Genomic DNA, 18543 nt, shown 5'->3' with positions numbered 1-18543 from the left:
TCTTACTGTATACTCTCCCAAACGTTTAAAAAACAGTGCCGTGCACACAGTGAGTGCTCGGTAAGTATGATCGATTGAGCCAGCGAAAGAGACTGAGAAGGAGCGGCCACGGAGATCGAAGAAGAACCGGGAGAGGACGGCGTCAGGAAAGGTTAGATAGCAGTGTGTCTACCCCGTCTAGTTTCCAGAGAGCTTAGAACAGTGCCCTGATCGACTTGGGTGGCCATTATGGCGGTTGAAAGTCCTGTTGCTTCTGAGCTGCTTCGTGCTGAGCTCCCTGAAGAGGCAAGAATTCCAGGTAGCCCGGCAAAAAGCCCAGGAGGAATGGAATAAGAGAAACTCCTCCTCCTGCTGCTGCTAAATCTTTGGCATTTGTGCCCCTGTTGAGAACAGCGAGGGAAGCCATGGTGGATCTGGGAATCATCCACCTAGAGATGATGATGATAATGATAATGGTGGTATTTATTAAGCGCTTGCTGTGTGCCAAGCACTGTTCTAAGCGCTGGGGTAGATACGGGGCAGTCAGGTTGTCCCACGTGGGGCTCACAGTTAATCCCCATTTTTCCAGATGAGGTCGCTGAGGCACAGAGAAGTGAAGTGACTCGCCCACGGTCACACAGCTGACAAGGGGCGGGTGCCGGATTAACTGTGAGCCCCACGTGGGACAAAACCTGACTACCCTGTAGCTACCCCAGCGCTTACAACAGGGCTTGGCACATAGTGAGCGCTTAATAAATACCACCATTATTATCATCATCGTCGTCTCTAAGTGGATGATTCCCAAATTGATATCTCCAGCCCTGACCTCACTCCTTCTCAGCAGTCTCACATATTCTTCTGCCTTCAGGACACCTCTACTCTGATGTCCCACTGATATCTCAAACGTAACACTTCCGAGAGAGAAATCCTCACCTTCCCACCTGGACACTCTTCTCCTCCCGACTTTCCCATCCCTGAGGTTCGTTATCACCACCTTCCCTGTTTCGCGAGCCCCTAACCTTGACATTAGCATCAGACCATCTCTCAGTCAACCCGCCTACTCAATCCGTCACCAAATCCTGTCAGTTCTGACTTTGTCACGCCTCTGGGATCCACCCCTTCCGCTCCATCCAAACTGCTACCAAGCTGGTCCAAGCACTTATCGTAGCCCAGCTGGACTACTGTAGCATCTCCTTTCTGACTCATCTGACTCCAGTCTACTTCTCTGACCCCCAATCTCTCCCCACTCCCGTTGCATACCTTACCCTGCTGCCTGGATCCGTTTTCTAAAAAAGGTTGTCCTACACGTATATCTCAGAAACCTCCAGGGGTTGCCCATCCATCTCGGCATCAGAAACGCCTTACCGTCAGCTTTAAAGCTTTCGATCAGCGCTCCACCTCCTACTTAACTTTCCTCCTCTCCACAACGACGCAGCCCACCCGCTTCTCTCCTCTAACGCTAACCTTCTTACTTGACTTCGATCGCGTCTCTCGTACTCCCCTCTTGCTCACATCCTCCCTCTCCCTTTACGACTGACAAACCGCCACCCTCCCCGTCTTCTAAAATCAAATCTCCTCCAGGAAGCTTTCCCTGACTGATCTTTCTGCTCCCCTCCTTCCCTTCTGTGTGGCTTGCGTACTTGGGTCCGTAATCCCTGAGCACTTGGATATTCATTCCATCCCCAAGTAGTTTTATGTTCTACTGCTTTCCCGCTCTGTAATTGATTGTAATGCTTGTCTCCCTACTAGATTGTTAGCTCCTTGAAGACAGGAATCGTGGCTCCCAACTCTATTGTAGAGAAGCAGCGTGGCTCGGTGGAAAGAGCCCGGGCTTGGGAGGCCGAGGTCATGGGTTCGAATGCCGCCTCTGCCACTGTGGGCGAGTCACTTCACTTCTCTGGGCCTCGGTGACCTCATCTGTAAAATGGAGATTAACTGTGAGCCTCACGTGGGACACCCTGATGACCCTGTATCCACCCCAGTGCTTAGAACAGTGCTCTGCACCTAGGAAGCGAACAAATACCAACATTATTATTATTTTTATTATGTTCTCCCAAGCACCTAATACAAGTGCCCTCCGCACAGTAAGTGTTCAATAAATCAATCGATCACTGCACTGTACTAAGCGCTTGAGAGAGGACAACGCAGCGATATATCAGACGCGTTCCCTGCCCGTTAAGAACTTACAGTCCAGAGGGGAGACAGACATGAATATAAAGAAATAACTTACAGATCTGAACGCATGTACCTACGTACGGACGGACGGATACGTGCTGCGGGCGGGGGGTGGCGAATAAAGGGAGCAAGTCAAGGCAATGTAGAAGGGGGTGGGAAAATGAGGAAATGAGGGCTTAGTCAGGGAAGGCCTCTTGGAGGAGGTGGAGGTGATTGGTCGGAAAAAACCGACCACGTTAGACCACGTTCCTGCAACAGTTCGAAATGCAGGCGAGTTTCATTACATGCAACCAAGGAAGCAAATCCTTATCCTTTCACAGGTTGGAATCTCCCGGATTGGTTCAGAAATGGAAACTCTAATTTTACCAGATTGATCTTTAGAGATGGCTGCCTTTCGTCAATCGATCGGTAGTATTTATTGAGCGTCCACTACGTGCCGAGTACTGTTCTGGGCTCTTGGGAGAGGACAGTGCAAGAGAATAAGCAGATACTTTCCCTGCCCCCGACGAGTTTCTTCTAAGGAGTTTTACAGGGCCCGCAATTGACAGCAGCTTGGGTGTAAAGAGAAAATGGGCTTCTAGGGTAGGGAGTGGAAGAGTGTTTGTTTGAGGACGGCAAAACCCTACGCTCTTTAAGGGAGGTCCGATGGGTTCGGACTTGCTAGTCTCTGTCTGACTGTCTCGGGGCCCGTCAGCAGAGTGCCGAGCAAGCCTTAACAGTTTAAAGATTTGCCGGGTAAGAACTTCTTGCAGCGTGAATATTAAACTCCGTTTGCAAGCTCAGGGCTGATTTTAAAGCAGTGGTTCTGAGACGCGTGCTGGCGCCCCATCATTTTGGAGCGGCGTTCGAAGATGTCCCGTTTTTCCGAACGCCTGCTTCTCTCCTCTTGTTCAGGTGCCCGTCAGTCCTCCGAATGAATGGTGTTTAAATCTGTCGCATTTCTCAGTGCTTTCAACTGAGAAATGAGTTGACTCAGAGAAAGAAGCGGCATGGCCTAGTGGAAAGAACACGGGCCCCGGAGTCGGAGGATCTGGGTTCTAATCCCGGCTCCGCCACGAACCTGCTGCGTGACCTTGGGCAAGTTTTTTACTTTATTGGGTCTCGGTTTACTCATCTGCAAAATGGGGATTCAAAACCTGTTCTCCCTCCGACGTAGAATGTTAGTCCCATGTGGGACCTGAATATCTTGTATCCACTCCAGCGTTGAGCACAGTGCTCGGCACACAGTAAATGCTTAACAAATGCAACATTTATTTTTTTTTTTAAGAAATCCACTGGTGACGGTTCTGTTAGACTCTCCCAAGTGCTTAGTATAGTGCTCTGCCTGAATTAGGTGCTCAGTGAATGCTGTGAATTGCTGGGAACTGAAATTTTCTACTAGATTTTTCACATAACAAACTTTTTTTGTCTGCAAGTTGCTGGACCTGATAAGATTTTAGGATATTTATAAAATGGGCACCTTGATAGGTGAGGTTGGTGAAATTATAATGAATCTAGATGTCAGGATTTCCATTTTCATGATGGTAAAATCTGCCCCAAACAGCATTTGATACGTGGCAAGATCGGTGGGTTCCAACCTGTCGCCTATCAAGAGGAGCTGAAACCATCAAATCTGGGCCTGTGGATACCAAATTCCTTCTTCCTTTTTTCTCCTTTCAAGCCTTATCAAAATTGGTGCTTCATAATCCGTACTAGCTGATAAACTGCATGTGATTTGGGGTTTCTTTTCCCTCCTTGTTTCTTCTCTTGTCATGGGTTTGAATCCCGGCTCCGCCGCTTGCCAGCTGTGTGACTTTGGGCAAGTCGCTTAACTTCTCTGTGCCTCAGTTACCTCACCTGTAAAATGGGGATTAAAACTGTGAGCCCCATGTGGGACAACCTGATCACCTGGTATCCCCCAGTGCTTAGAACGGTGCTTTGCACATAGTAAGTGCTTAACAAATACCACCGTTTATTTTTTTTTTTCCTCATTTCCCTATTTCGCCATTACCTGGTCTGTCCCTCTCTCTTCTGTTCCCTTGCCTGCACAATCAATTAGTTTTTATTTGAGTGCTTACTGTGTGCAGAGCACTGTACTACCCATTAGGACAGTACAAAATAACAGAGTTGTTAGACACGATCCCTGCCTACAAGGAGCTATTGCCCAGATGCATCGCTGCCTGTGCCCTCGCAGCCCCCTTGACCTCCCTCCCTCTCCTCTCCCCTCCGCCCCCAGGGTAAAAATTATTATTATGGTATTTGTTAAGCACTTACTCTGTGCCAAGTACTGTTCTAAGCGCTGGGGTAGATACAGAGTATCCGTTTGTCCCACGTGGGGCTCACGGTCTTTAATCCCCATTTTACAGATGAGGTAACTGAGGCAAGAGAAGTTAAGCGACTTGCCCAAAGTCACACAGCCGGGATTAGAACCCACGACCTCTGACTCCCAAGCCCGTACTCTTTCCACTAAGCCATGGAGGCAGGAAAGCCAGGCGATAAGCCTGCAGTTGGGAACCAGTCAACCCATGGTATTTATTGAGCTCATACCTTGTGCCGAGCACTGTACTGAGCTCTTGGGAGAAGCAGTGTGGCCTAGAGACCAGAGCACAGGCTTAGGAGAGTCAGAAGGACCTGGGTTCTAATCCCGGCTCCACCACCTGTCCACTGTGTGATCTTGGGCGAGGTCCTTCACTTCCCTGTGCCTCAGTTACCTCATCTCTAAAATGGAGCTTAATACTGTGAGTCCCACGTGGGACGGGGACTGGATCCAACCCGATTTGCTTGTAGCCGCCCCAACGCTTAGTACAGGGCCTGGCACGTTGGAAGCATTTAACAAATAACAGTGTAACAGTGTATCAGAGTTGGTAGACACGTTCCCTGCCCAGAGTGAGCTTACAGTCCAGAGGGAGGCAGTGGGCTGGGGGCGGGTAGGGAGGGGAGGCAATGGCTACCATGGCTTCCATTCTAGTCACCTAGTTAGCGCTAGTTCGAAAGATTCCCCCTAACTACCATGGAGCCCAGTTCAGCAGTTAGGGAGCACAGAGAGAAGCAGCGTGGTCTAGTGGGTAGAGCCTGGGCCTGGAAGTCAGAAGGTCATGGGTTCCAATCGCGGCTCCGCCACCTCTCTGCTGTGTGATCTTGGGCAAATGACTTCACTTCTCTGGGCCTCAGTTCCCTCATCTGAAAAATGGGGATGAAGACTGTGAGCCCTGTGTGGGACAGGGACTGCGATTAGCCCAGTTATCTTGAATCTACTCCAGCGCTTAGGACTGTGTCTGGCACCTAGTAAGCGCTTAACAAATGCCATCATTATTACAGGAAGAGAGGACGACAAGAGGCCAGACATAGTGAAAGGTGGGGTGGCGGAGATGGGCAAAGCGGGAAGGGAGGAAATGATCTTCCAGGCGGAGAACGGCTGTTACGAGAAGGAGCGTATGAAACTTGGGGTTCGTCGGCCAGACCTGCACGGGCCTCATCTCTGGGTGGCCCATACTGGGGGATGCCCCTGGAATCTAAGGGTTTCGCCTGTAAATAAAAAGTCTCATCTGGGTGACAGGTGTCGGGGAAGGGATGAATGATGTCGGGCCTGCCCTTGGCAGCCCATAAAAAGCATCCAGTGAACACTGCCCCGTTGAGGGGAGTGTTCTGCTCCCTGAGGGCGCTCAATAAGGGCCCCGACCTGCTTGACGCCATGAAAGGGAGCTGGCTGCTTGAGTCAGAGTCAATGGGCTCATTTTTATATGCTGTACTCCACATTTTTGTTTTCAGAAGCCCAATTAAACCCAAGTTTACTGTGTCATACTAATATCGCATCACAAGGAACCTATATAAACCTACCAAAGCTAAGTAATGAGAGGAGCTGGTTAATATTGCATTACATAGTTGATGATGGGCTCTCCCTGCTGGGAGAACGGATGGGTCTCGGACCCAGGCCGCCAACTTCAGGACCGAGAACCTGCGTGGAGGAATGGATCAGAATGCTTTCTCTCACCAAGCGATGAGTGAAGATAAGCTTTTGGGAGAATAGACTACAGGCGCTGCTAGGCACATTCCCTGCCCACAGTGAACTCACAGTCAAGAGGGGCAGACAAGTATTAATATGAATAAATAAAGTCCCGATGTGGACGTAAGTGCTTTTGGGCTGAGTAGGGCGCAGGGGTGAATGAAGAGAGCTAACTCTATCAGTTCCAGTGTATTGTACTCTCCCAAACATGTAGTCTAATGGACTGCCCGGGGCCAGCGCTCAAATACCATCGATTGATTGATGAGTGGATTGCACAGCACCACTTGACCCTCTCCATTCCAGGGTTGGAAAGCATGTATGAAAGTTAATAGAGGACGGTCAGCCAATTTGGGGAGCCGAGCTTAAAGAAGTAGCACTAAAAATGACCTTTCTGCAAGTGGAAGTAATAATGCAGGGGAGAGAAATACTGGGGAAACTGCTGTCCTGCAGGACATAAACACAGACCTTAAAACAATGCTTTGCACACGGTAAGTGCTCAGTACCACTGATGAAGACGGAACGCGTAGCCGAAGGACAACTAATCTCATGTCACCAGGTACGTCATCCTATACATCACCTGTTCTTCCTGTTTAGAATGTGTTCCCTGTGGGACGGGGACTGTGTCTGAGCTTTTACTCCACTGCATTTACTCCAACATTTAAAATAGTGCTTTTCACATAGTGAGCACTTCACAAATATCAGTCAATCAGTGGTGTTTATTGAGCACTTACTATGGCCAGAGCACTGTACTAAGCCCTTGGAAGAGTACAACAGAATTCGCGGACACATTCCTTGCCAATAATTAGCAAAAGTTATGATGACGTGGAATGCTTTTGGTTTCCCGCATTTTCAGTTATCATCTTCAAAAAAAACAGTAGCAGCTATACCCGTTTGTCATTCAGCTAGATGATATTCTTCCATTCTGGTTTCCTTTCTGCCACTCCCTATTTTCCTCCTGTTTTCCCTTTAGTAACAGTGGCTGAAATAGCAGTATTTATTGAACGCTACCCATGTGCTAAGTCCTTGTACTAGGAGCTGGGGTAAGTGCAAGATAATTAGATCAGACTTGGTCCTGGGCCTGCTAGAGGCTCACAACATAGTCTCGTCTTACGCCTTCGCGTCGTCTCCGACCCATAGCGACTCCACGGACACATCTCTCCCGGAACGCCCCGCTCTCCAACTGCAGTCGTTCTGGTAGTGGATCCGTAGAGTTTTCTTGATAAAAATACGGAAGCTTTTCTTGGTAAAAATACGGACGTGGTTTTCCACTGCCGCCGCCTTCTCAGTAAATTGGAGTCCCTGCCCTCGACCGTCTCCCGTGCCGCTGCTGCCCAGCATGGGTGAGTTTTGATTTGAAGCAGATTGTCTTCCATTCCCTAGCCTCTGCTCAAGCTAGGAATGGAGCGAGTGTGTCTGTGCTCGGCTCTCCCACCCGCAGCCGAGACTGGTAGAGAACTGAAAACTCTCCGGGGGGCGGGGGGGGATCCCGAGATGGGGGCTCACCACCTAGGTGGGGTAAATAGATGCAATCAGTTCTGTAAAAGCGGGGATGTGTTCTTGAGTCACGAAGAGATGGAAACAAGGTGCAGTGGGTATGTTCACTTGAGAGAAATGAAAAGTGTGAACTGGAATGTAGTGGGAGAAGAGTGATTTAGTGTCCTGTAGCTAATGGTGAGGAGTTTCTGCTGGATGCAGAGAGGAACGGGCAATCAGTCGCTCGATCAGTGTTACTTATTGATTGCCTATTGTGTGCAGAGCAATGTACTAAGCGCTTAGGAGAGTTCAATACGACAGAGTTGGTAGAAATAATAATACTAGTATTTGTTAAAGACATGCTGTGTGCCAAGCACTGTACTAAGTGCTGGGGTAGATAAAAGATAATCAGGTTCCACATGGCACTTAGAGTCTAAGGAGGAGAATGTAAGTATTGAATCCCCATTTTGTAGAAGAGGGAACTGAAGCCAAGAACTGACCCTTTGGGACCCCCACAGATAGGGAGTGGAAGGGAGAGGAGGAGCCCGTGAAGGAGACTGAGAACGAACAGCCAGAGAGATAAGAGGAGAACCAGGAAAGGACAGAGTCGTTGAAGCCGAGGTTGGATGAGGTAATAATAACGTTGGTATTTGTTAAGCGCTTACTATGTGCCGAGCACTGTTCTAAGCGCTGGGGTAGACGAAGGGGAATCAGGTTGTCCCACGTGGGGCTCCCAGTCTTAATCCCCATTTTACAGATGAGGTAACCGAGGCACAGAGAAGTGAAGCGACTTGCCCGCAGTCACACAGCTGACAAGTGGCAGATCTGGGATTCGAACTCATGACCCCTGACTCCAAAGCCCTTGCTCTTTCCACTGAGCCACGCTGGGAGAAGGGGGTGGTCCACAGTGTCCAAGGCAGCTGAGAGGTCGAGGAGGATTAGGATGGAGTGGGAGCCGGTGGATTTGGCAAGATCCTCGGTGATCTCCGAGAGGGCGGTTTCAGTGGAGTGAAGGGGACGGAAGATGGGAGGTGGGCCAGGAGAGAGTTGGCGGAGAGGAATTTGAGACGGCGGCTGTAGATGACCCGTTCAGGGAGTTTGGAGAGGAAAGGTAGGAGAGAGATGGGGCGACAACTGGAGGGAGCCGTGGGGGTCAAGCCAGGGTTTTTTTAGGATGGGGAGATGTGAGTACGTTCGAAGGCAGTGGGCTAGAAGCCCCTGGAGAGCGAACTGTTGAAGACGGCTTCTGAGGAGGGAAGGGACGAGAGTTTAATAAGTGCTTACTGAGTGCTTAGTATGTGCAGAGCACTCTACTAAGTGCCTGGAGAAGTACAGTACGAAAGAATTAGGCTCGTTCCCCGCCCATAATGACTTTACATTGTAGAAGGGGAGACGGGCATCAATACAGATAAATTATTCGTAATATATAGTTTAGAGGTGTATGCATAAGTGCTGTGGGCTAGAGGGCAGGGTGAATATAGCCCCTATCCCCGAGCCCCTCTCTTCCATCTTGGCCTGGAATTCCCTCCTCCTCCCTCCTCCTTCACACCTGCCCATCTCTCCTCCTATCTTCAAAACCCTCCTAAAATCACATCTCCTCCAAGAAGCCTTTCCTAAGTCCTCACTTGGAGCTCACTAAGTATTACTGAATGAACTTCCCACATCTGTCTGTCTTCACTTCTGCATCGCCAGTGCGCTTGGGTCTGTGCCCCTTGAGCGCTTTGATATTCACCCCTCGTCCAGCCTCAGCATTTACTCGATTGTATTTATTAAGCGCTTAATGTGTGCAAAGCACTGTACTGAGCACTTGGGAGAGTTCAGTGCGACAACCAACGGGCACATTCCTCGCCCGCAACTAGCTGACTCGTGTCCATATCCGTCTGTAATGGCCGCCTCCCCATCCGGTCTGTAAGCCCCTCGTGAACGGGGGTAGTCTCTACCGACGTAATTGTATTGCGCTCTCCCAAGAGCTTAGCACGGTGCTCTGCACACGGGAAGTGGTCAACAAATACTACTGACTGGTTGATTTATTTCCCTTTCTTCTCAAGGCACTTTTACAATGGAGGAGAGGCAGGACGCTCTGGTCATGACCGTGCACCTCCTGGCAAACGCCGGCCACTCCCTGCTCTTGCAGCAAACTCTGGATCATCTCCTGGAGTGGATTTTTCCCGACATTCGCCTCTTCCTGGTGTCAGAGCGGGTCGCTCCGGTCACGTGCTACGAAAGACACCATCCGAAGAGGTTGGGGTTTCCTGGCACGTCGGTTCTGCTCTTCCTCCACGAGGGTCTCGGCACGGAGCGCGTCTTCCGGGTCCTGGACTCCTTCCGGCACCCCCCGTGGAAGCACCACCAAACCCGGAGCACTCCGGGAAGGAGTCCCGCCCCCGCCGGGCAGGAGTTCTACGGCCTGGATGACCGCATGCCCGTCTGGGGGGTGAGGCGGGTCCGTTACGGCGCCGAGATCCTGCGGGTGACCTTGTACTGTAGTTTTGACAACTACGAAGATGCAGTCCGACTCTACGAAACGATCTTGCGGAAAGCGGTCACCGTGCAGAAAGGCAACCTCTGCTTCTTTGTGCTGCATTCGACGCGGAGCTTCACGGTCCAGTTGTCCTTGAAGCAGTTGCCCCTAGGGATGGCTGTCGAACTGAAGGAGTCTACAATACTGCAGTTTAAGGTGCAGGAGATCGGCCAGCTGGTGCCCCTGCTCCCTAATCCCTGTGTCCCCATAAGCGGCACCAGGTGGCAAACTCAAGACTATGATGGAAACACAATTCTATTTCAGGTATCGCTTTTGATTTACTTCTCCACAAACACCTACACACATGTAACCCTGTCGCGGTGTAGCGGATAGAACACGGGAGTCAGAAGGTCGTGGGTTCTAATCTCGCTCCGCCTCTTGTCTCCTCTGTGCCTCAGTTACCCCATCTGTAAAATGGGGAGTGAGACTGTAAGCCCCAAGCGGGAGAGGGACTGTGTCCAACCCAATTTTCTTGTACTCCCCCCCAAAAGCTTAGCACAGTGCCTGGCACACGATAGTAATAATAACGACGGTATTTGTTAAGCGCTTACTGTGTGCCAAGCACTGTGCTAAGCGCTGGGGGAGATACAAGGTAATCAGGTAGTCGCACACGGGGCTCACAGTCTTAATCTCCATTTTACAGATGAGTTAACTGAGTCACAGAGAGGTTAAGTAGCTTGCCCAAGGTCACACAGCAGACAAGTGGTGGAGCCGGGGTTAGAACCCACCTCCTCTCACTCCCAAGCCCGTGGTCTTTCCACTCAGCCACGCATATATCATAATTATTACTATTATTATTACATAGACAGATGGACAGAGAAACAGCATGGCCTAGTGGAAAATACACGGGCCGAGGAGTCAGGGGATCTGGGTTCTTATTCTGGCTCTGCCACTTACCTGCTGTGTCTTCTTGGGAAAGTCACTTCACTTTCACTTATAGCTCTGCAGGAAGATGAGCCGGGCAGCGGAGTGAAGAATAGACCGGAGCGGGGCGAGAGAGGAGGAAGGGAGATGGGAGAGAAGGCTGACGCCGTAGTCTAGCCGGGATATAACGAGAGCCCGTAGCGGTAAGGTAGCCGTCTGGGTGGAGAGGAAAGGGCGGATCTCGGCGATATCGTAAAGGTGAAACCGGCAGGTCTCGGTAACGGATGGGATGCTTGGGGTGAACGAGAGAGACGAGTCAAAGATGACACCGAGATCGCGGGCCCGAGAGACGGGAAGGATGGTCGTGCCGTCCACGGTGATAGGGGAGTCTGGGAGAGGACCGGGCTCGGGAGGGAAGACGAGGAGCTCAGTCTTGCTCATGTTGAGTTTTAGGTGGCGGGCCGACATCCAGGTGGACAACTCAACCTCACTCAACCCCTGGTAGTGGGGCTCTAGGATACCATCTCCCTCTCTTTTCTCCCCCACTCCTTGTGGCAGGAAATGTGTTCACAATTCCGTTATATTGCACTTTCCTAAGCATTTAGTACAGTACCTTGCGTGCAGTAAGAGTTCAATAAATACCATCGATTGATTAATTAGGAGGAGCGTTTTCCTAGCTAAGGGCATTTCTGGTCAAAATAGGGAAGAAAACTTCCTAAACGTATCGAGCTTTCTGTTGCCACCCTTCCATTAGTCATTCATATTTAGTGAGTGTCTACTGCATGCAGGGCACTGTACTAATTGCTTGGGCTATAGTGGTTACCTTTAATTATAAAACAGTTTTCTAGGGAGCGGTGTATTATTATCCACAGAATTAATTCCAATCCACCGATTCAATGGTTTTTATCGAGCACTTACTGTTTAGAGAGCACTGTTCTAGGTGCTTGGGTTATAGTGGTTAGCTTTAAAGATAAATCATGGATTCCTAGGGTGCAGTGTATTATTATCTGCAAGATTAATTTCAATCACTCAATCAATGGTTTTTATTGAGCACCCACTGCCTGTAGAGCACCGTGCTAAGGGATTGGGAGAATACAGTCCGACAGAATTGGAAGACTGTTCCCTCACCGCAAGGAGCTTACGGTCTAGAGGGGGAGATAGACATTAAAATGAATTACAGATAATGGAAAAGTACAAGAATATGGTGCTGTGGGGCTGAAGGTGGGGTGAATATCAACTGCTTAAAGGGTAGAGTTTCAAGTGCAAAAAGTGAGACAGAAGGGAGAGTTAATAGATGAAATGAGGACTTAGGGAGGGTCTTGTGGAGGAGTTGTGATTTTAGTAAGGCTTTGAAAAATCCTAGTCCCCTGCCTTCCTGGAATAGGGCTGAATAGGAGATGATGTTAATAGGCACTTCCATAAACTACCTAGCCATTACTTCATATATTCCCTTTATTTCTCTTGGTTTTGATACTAGACTGGTGAATAACTGGCATTCAGTCACCTTGACTGTCAATATATCTGTTAAGTTGAGTACTCTGAGCAGGCAAGTTTATCTTTCGAGAATCTAGAAGTTACAATATGTAGCCTGACTCATTTTAGTTTAGGTACTTAGTATAATTTCTCCGTGTATTTTCTAGGGCAGGATTGCAAATCCCCTGACAGAGGATGGGTTCATCAACCTCCTCACACCTGCTGTAGCAGAGTGAAGCCAACCATGGCGGAGACAGTGACATTCTGGGTGAGGGGCCCAGCTTTCTCTGGTTATGTTCCTTGCCCGCCGTCCTATAGAAATCAAACTCAATTAGAGAAAAGTCGCATAAAACTAAAATAAGCACCGACTTCTCAGTAAATTGATATCTTTCAGCCTGCCCCCTCTACTTCCCTAATCATTTATGCATCCCACATTCTTCTATTACCTTTAGGACTTTGTGTGGAAGAGAAAGAGAGAAATGGTTGCCTTAATGTCATTTTTTTTTAATGGTATTGGTTATAATGTGCCAGTCACTGTACTAAGTGCTGGGGTAGATACCACACAATCAGGTTGGACACAGTCCACGTCCCACATGGGGCTCACAGTCTTAATCCCCATTTTGCAGATGAGGGAACTGAGGCACAGTGAAGTGATTTGCCCAAGGTCACACAGCAGACAAGTGGCAGAACCGGGAATAGGACCCAGGTTGTTCTGACTCCCAGACCCATGCTCTTTCCGCTAGGTCACACTGCTTCTCATATAAATAGGAATAATAGCCTACCGCACACTTCTTATCTTTCATTTGGGGGAGCAGTTTGATGAGGGAATAGGCAGAGAATTCAAGACAATAACCGAAATGTTCTTTCACCAAACATTTTTCTACATCTTACCCATCATTGGGATTATTCTTTCATGTGTCTTGTTTAAAAGCAGCGAGTTACTCTTCAGTCACCCGATACAGAAGAGTCCATGCTGGTGGAAGCCAGTTTCCCCTTTTTTCCTGGAGAATGAGACATTAGCCCATTATAATGAAATTCGGAACTACTAACTCTTAAAAATGAAAAAGGATCAACGAGGAAACCGCCAAGGGGTCATTCTTATCTACTTGACCCCATCCAAGTGTAGTAAATAAGATTTACGTGTAACAAATTCTTCACCCCCTTCTGAATGTTCTCATAGCTTGGTTCAAAAGCTTCTGGAGAAGAGATAAATAATACACACTCCTAAGCTTGTCTGCCCCACCAGTGATTCTTCAACTTTTCCCCCAGTCACCTACACTAACATCCCTCAAAGTCTCCCGTGACTTCTCTCTCAACCATCCCCTAACCAAACGCCAAATAACCCTTCTCTTGCTCCTCTCCTCCCCTTCACCTCCATACGCTCCCCCCTTCCTCGGCCTCCCTCCGCCCCACAAAAAAGACTGGAGCCGCGAGTCTATATGGAGTGAGCTGGGTTGGGTCAGAGGAAAGGATGTGGCTTTGATAAGCTTGTAGAGGGGGGATCGGAACAGCCATTAGGGCAGGGCCGGGAACCAGCGAGAGCCAAATTTTATCATTTGAATTTTAGTAATAGTGATAATGATGATGGTACTTGTTCAGCAATTGCTATGTGCCAAGCACTGTTCTAAGCACTGGGGTAAGTACAAGTTAATCAGGTTGGACACAGTCCCTGTCCCAAATGGGGCTCCCAGTCTTAATCCCCATTTTACGGATGAGGTAGCTAAGGCCCAGAGAAATTAAATGACTTGCCCAAGGTCACACAGCAGACATGTGTTGGAGCCAGGAGTAGAACCCACGTCCTTCAGACTTGGAGGCCTGTGCTCTATCCACCAAGCCGTTCTTTAGATGTTTTATTCATAGGTGTTCAACCGTATCTATTTGGCTCTACCCATTCATGGGTGAAGGAACTGAAGAAGTCGAGAGAGATTGAAATCAAAATCTAGAAAATAAAAACGAAACAATCGATCAATCTACTATGCTTGGGAGACTACAATCCAACAGAGATGGTAGACACGCTCCCTGCCCTATCGATTAATGGTATTTATTGAGCACTTGCTACGTGCAGAGCACTGTGCAAACTGCTTGGGAGAGTACAGCGCAACAGAATTACATTAGCCACAGTTGCTAGCTGTATGGGATTTTGCCTTTGCCAGCTCCGGGACTTCCCACCGGGAAGATGTGGTGGGAACTCCAAGGAGACTTCAGCTGGGACAGCAGCTCTAGTTTCTATCCTCTAAACCGTAAGCTCGTCGTGGGCAGGGAATGTATCTGCCTACTCTGTCACAATGTACTCTCCCAAGCGCTTAGCTCAGCACACAATAAGTCCTCAGTAAATGCCACCGAATGTTTAATATCCTTAGCAGCTCCAGTTACTGCTCTATTCTCCAAGGGAGGAGGGATGGAGGCGTTGAACGTGTATCTTTTTGGAGGCGAGGGTCACCGAGCGAGAGTGTTTACGTGACTGAGAAGATGGTGTGTGTCCGTCTCCCTTGCTCACTGCCGCCTCCCGTCCGTTTCTTGCTCAACCTGGGCAGAGCCCAGATCAGTCTACTGGCTGTCTTGATAAAATGAGTATCTTGAACTGGCCCGGTACTTTGTTTTCATCTCAGTAATCCCATTTATTCTCGTTTTGAAAGCGGAGGTGCATGGAAAATCTCTAAAATCCCACAGTGGGCAGAGCTGGAACCCAGATCTCTTAGCCCTCAAGACCTCCGCTCTTGCCATTAGATCATGTGCCCTCTCCCAGGGAAAGTGACCGACTTGCCGCAGATCACACAAGTCAGCGTCCTAATCGGCCGGCATTTGCCGAGCACACGCAGAGTGTTGGGGTGCTCTGCTAGATCTCGGGAACTTCCAGTTTAATAATCCCATGGTGGTGATCAATAAATAATAATAATTGTGGTATTGTGCCAGGCATCGTATTAAGCGCTGGGGTGAATACAAGCCAATCGATGGACACAGTCCCTGTCCCGCATGGGATTCCTAGTCTAGCCTTAATCCCCATTTTACAGATGAGGCAGCTGAAGCCCAGAGAAGTGAAGTGACTTATCCAAGGCCACACAGAAAGCAAGTGGCGGAGCTGGGCTGAGAACCCATGACCTTCCGACTCCCAGACCCCTGCTCTATCCACTACGCCGTGCCGCTTCCCAGAGGGAAGCCTTTTAGAGTGAGAATTAGGCTCCAGTCAGAGCCTGAATTTTTCAGTTCTCAGTGGCGGCCACCCGATTATAAGTCGCAAAAACAGCCTCAACTCTGTTCCTTTCCTTCCTTGACAGGTGCAGGCAAACCCAGGCGTCGCTGAAAGAAACGATAGGCTCTGTCCTCGGGACAGGAGCAGCGCGGGGGCCGGAACTGTCCCGCACACCTCCCCCCGGCCACTTAATTTCCCACAGAGGATCGCCGAGCCAAGGCCGGAGCGAGGCCGGGCCGCGAGAGGGAAGCCCGGCTCCCTGACGCCTCCGGAATCCCGGGGCAGCTTGACTTCCGAAAGCCCCTGCAGCAGTCCACGAAGCAGCTCTTGCTCCTCGCCCTACTCGAGCAGCCCGGCAGCAGGGGCCCAGAGGGACAGGTCCTCCCTCCACCTCGGCTCGGCCAGGCTGAAGACTCTCAGCCAGGGAAGCGAGTTTCCGGAGCCCGAGGAGGAGGTGGATGTTGACACGGGATTCCCGGTCGTCGGTCCCGGTCGCAGACAGACTTCTCTGAGCACGTTCCCGAGGGACGTACGGGACAGCCTGCCCTTGAGAGGCCTTCCCTTATCATTCGCTGACCAGGGGGACGGGAGGGTAGGGAAAGCAGCCTTGGAATTTCATTTGCAACGCTCAGAAGCACCGCGTGGAAATGAAGAGGAGGAGGAATTCTTCTTATAGTGGGTTGCGATCCATCAGTCGTTTTTATTGAGTGCTTTCTGTGGGCCAAGCACTGTGCTAAACCCTTGGGAGGGTACAGTGCCACGGAGTTGGTTGACCCGTTCCCTGCCCACAACGAGCTTAGAGTCGAGAGGGGGAGACAGACAGTAATGTAAATCGGGTAAGTACTGGTGGCTGAGGGAGGGCGAATAAAGGGCGCAAATCCAAATTCAAGGGCGACGCAGAAGGGAGAAGAGCAAATGAGGACCTCGTAGGGGAAGGCCTCGTGGGTGTGTGCCTTCAGTAAGGCTTTGAAGGTGGGGAGAACGATAGAAAAGAACAAAGGCAAAAGAACAAAGTCAAATAATAAAATCAGTAGTATATATTAGTTGCTTTTTCTGTCTGGACCACTTTACTGAGCACTTTCATTCAATAGTATTTATTGAGCGCTTACTATGTGCAGAGCACTGTACTGAGCGCTTGGAATGAACAAGTCGGCGACAGATAGAGACAGTCCCTGCCGTTTGACGGGCTTACGGTCTAATCGGGGGAGACGGGCGGACGAGAACGATGGCGATAGATAGAGTCAAGGGGAAGAACGTCTCATAAAAACAGTGGCAACTAAATAGAATCAGGGTGATGTACATCTCATTAAACAAAATAAACAAAATAAATAGGGTGATGAGAGTACAGTAGAATTACTAGATACGCTTCCCGCCCTCAAGGAGATGGCTACCTAGAGGTGGGGAGAAATTACTGTGGAGACGGTATGCCGTCTGCCGTGACCTTAGAAGGATTTCTGGATATCACTTTTGCATCTGGGCTACTTTTACTAACAAAGATGATAAAACTCCAGAGAGGAAGTTCATGCCATTGATGGAGTTCACCTACACTCATCTGTGATGTGACACCTGAAGCCTAAAGAAAAATGCAACCTTCTTGCTTCAGTTTGATTTTGGTGGTCAGCGTATATAAGGGGCAGTGCGTTCTGAATTAGTCGGGGGCTAGAAGTTGTGCAAGTCTCATTAGCGGTTAATTTTGCTTTAATGTTCCTTTGAGTTGCAGAGCAAATTCTCTAACACATGCGTCGTTTATCCCGTACCACTTCCCAGTTTTTTAGTGATCCCTCTTTGCCCCCTGGTTTTACTTGTCCCTCGCCCTGTGGTTGTTCTGCCTTTAAAATTGTTCTGATCCTGCTTCGTTAAAAAATACAAAGAGTATGTTAAGTTGCCCAAAGTTATTCCCTCCCCCGCCCAATCTATTTGGTAAAAACACCAAAAGCTCGTCACAACCCATCTGCATTCATTCATTCGTACTTAACCAATAATAATAATTCATAATAATTATGGTACTTGTTAAGCACTTACTAGTGCCAAGCACTGTTCTAAGCACTGGAGCAGATACAGTCCCTGCCCCCATGGGGCTCACACTCTTAATCCCCCTTTTACAGATGAGGTAACTGAAGCCCACAGAAGTGAAGTGACTTGCTCAAGGTCACGCAGCAGACAAGTGAGTCAGGATTCGAACCTAGGTCTTTCTGCCTCCCAGGACCGTGCTCTATCCACTAAGCCATGCTGCTTCCCCATGCTGGAATGGAGGCAAGGAGCGGGGAATAGAAATGGGGTTTCTATTGTTGTTGTTGTGAGTTTGAAATAGGAATAGAAATGGAGTCATGCAGGAGGGTAGGAGATTTAAGGTCCAACCCAAGAGGTGATTTGGAGAGCAGACCTTTTTCCTCTGAATCCTCCGCCCCTGGGTCAGGAATGCCCCTTATCGGGGGACCACCCTATTCCAATAAAAGATGGCCCTATTCTGGTGGTGGTCTCCTCTGGGTGATGGCAGCTGGCCACTGCCTAAGCAGTGTACGGATCTAACCAACTCTGTTATTTCGTGCTCTCCCAAGGACTCGGATACCGTGCACACAGTGAGTGCTCAATATATACCACTGATTGGAACTGGGAGTCAGAAGAACCCGGGTTCTAATCCCGGCTCTGCCACTTGTCTGCTGTGTGACCTTGGGCAAGTCACTTCACTTCTCTGGGCCTCAGTTCCCTCATCTGTAAAATGAGGATTAAGAGTGCAATAATAATTATTATTATTCTACCACTTGTCAGATAAACACTGATTCGTTTAATTAGGTGAGACTGGTTTAAACACTGGCATGTTATGTCTTTGAGAAACCCAGGCAGAAGGAGAATTGTGTCGTCGTGAGTTGTCCGCAAATCATGGGT

At 49.3% G+C, this 18543-nt stretch overlaps 1 protein-coding gene across 1 annotated transcript; it reads left to right on the top strand.

Annotated features, from left to right (window-relative positions):
- The first annotated feature begins 9658 nt into the window (after positions 1 to 9658).
- FAM124B (family with sequence similarity 124 member B) lies at positions 9659 to 16413 on the top strand. The gene is made up of 2 exons (XM_029069376.2): positions 9659 to 10394; positions 15743 to 16413. Exons 1-2 carry the CDS (start codon positions 9669 to 9671, stop codon positions 16331 to 16333), a joined length of 1317 nt encoding a protein of 438 aa, XP_028925209.1. The 5' UTR covers positions 9659 to 9668; the 3' UTR covers positions 16334 to 16413.
- Positions 16414 to 18543: the final 2130 nt, after the last annotated feature.

The sequence above is a fragment of the Ornithorhynchus anatinus genome, chromosome 7, assembly GCF_004115215.2.
Source record: "Ornithorhynchus anatinus isolate Pmale09 chromosome 7, mOrnAna1.pri.v4, whole genome shotgun sequence".
NCBI classification, from domain to species: domain Eukaryota; kingdom Metazoa; phylum Chordata; class Mammalia; order Monotremata; family Ornithorhynchidae; genus Ornithorhynchus; species Ornithorhynchus anatinus.
The sequence above is the reverse complement of the archived record's forward strand: the minus strand, read 5'-3'. Positions and strand labels throughout refer to the sequence as shown.

Bases quoted from the DNA above. Each gene is read 5' to 3' on its own strand.
- FAM124B (XM_029069376.2), top strand. From the start codon at position 9,669: ATGGAGGAGAGGCAGGACGCTCTGGTCATGACCGTGCACCTCCTGGCA. The intron at 10,395-15,742 runs GTATCGCTTTTG...CTTCCTTGACAG, and splicing joins GAAACACAATTCTATTTCAG to GTGCAGGCAAACCCAGGCGT.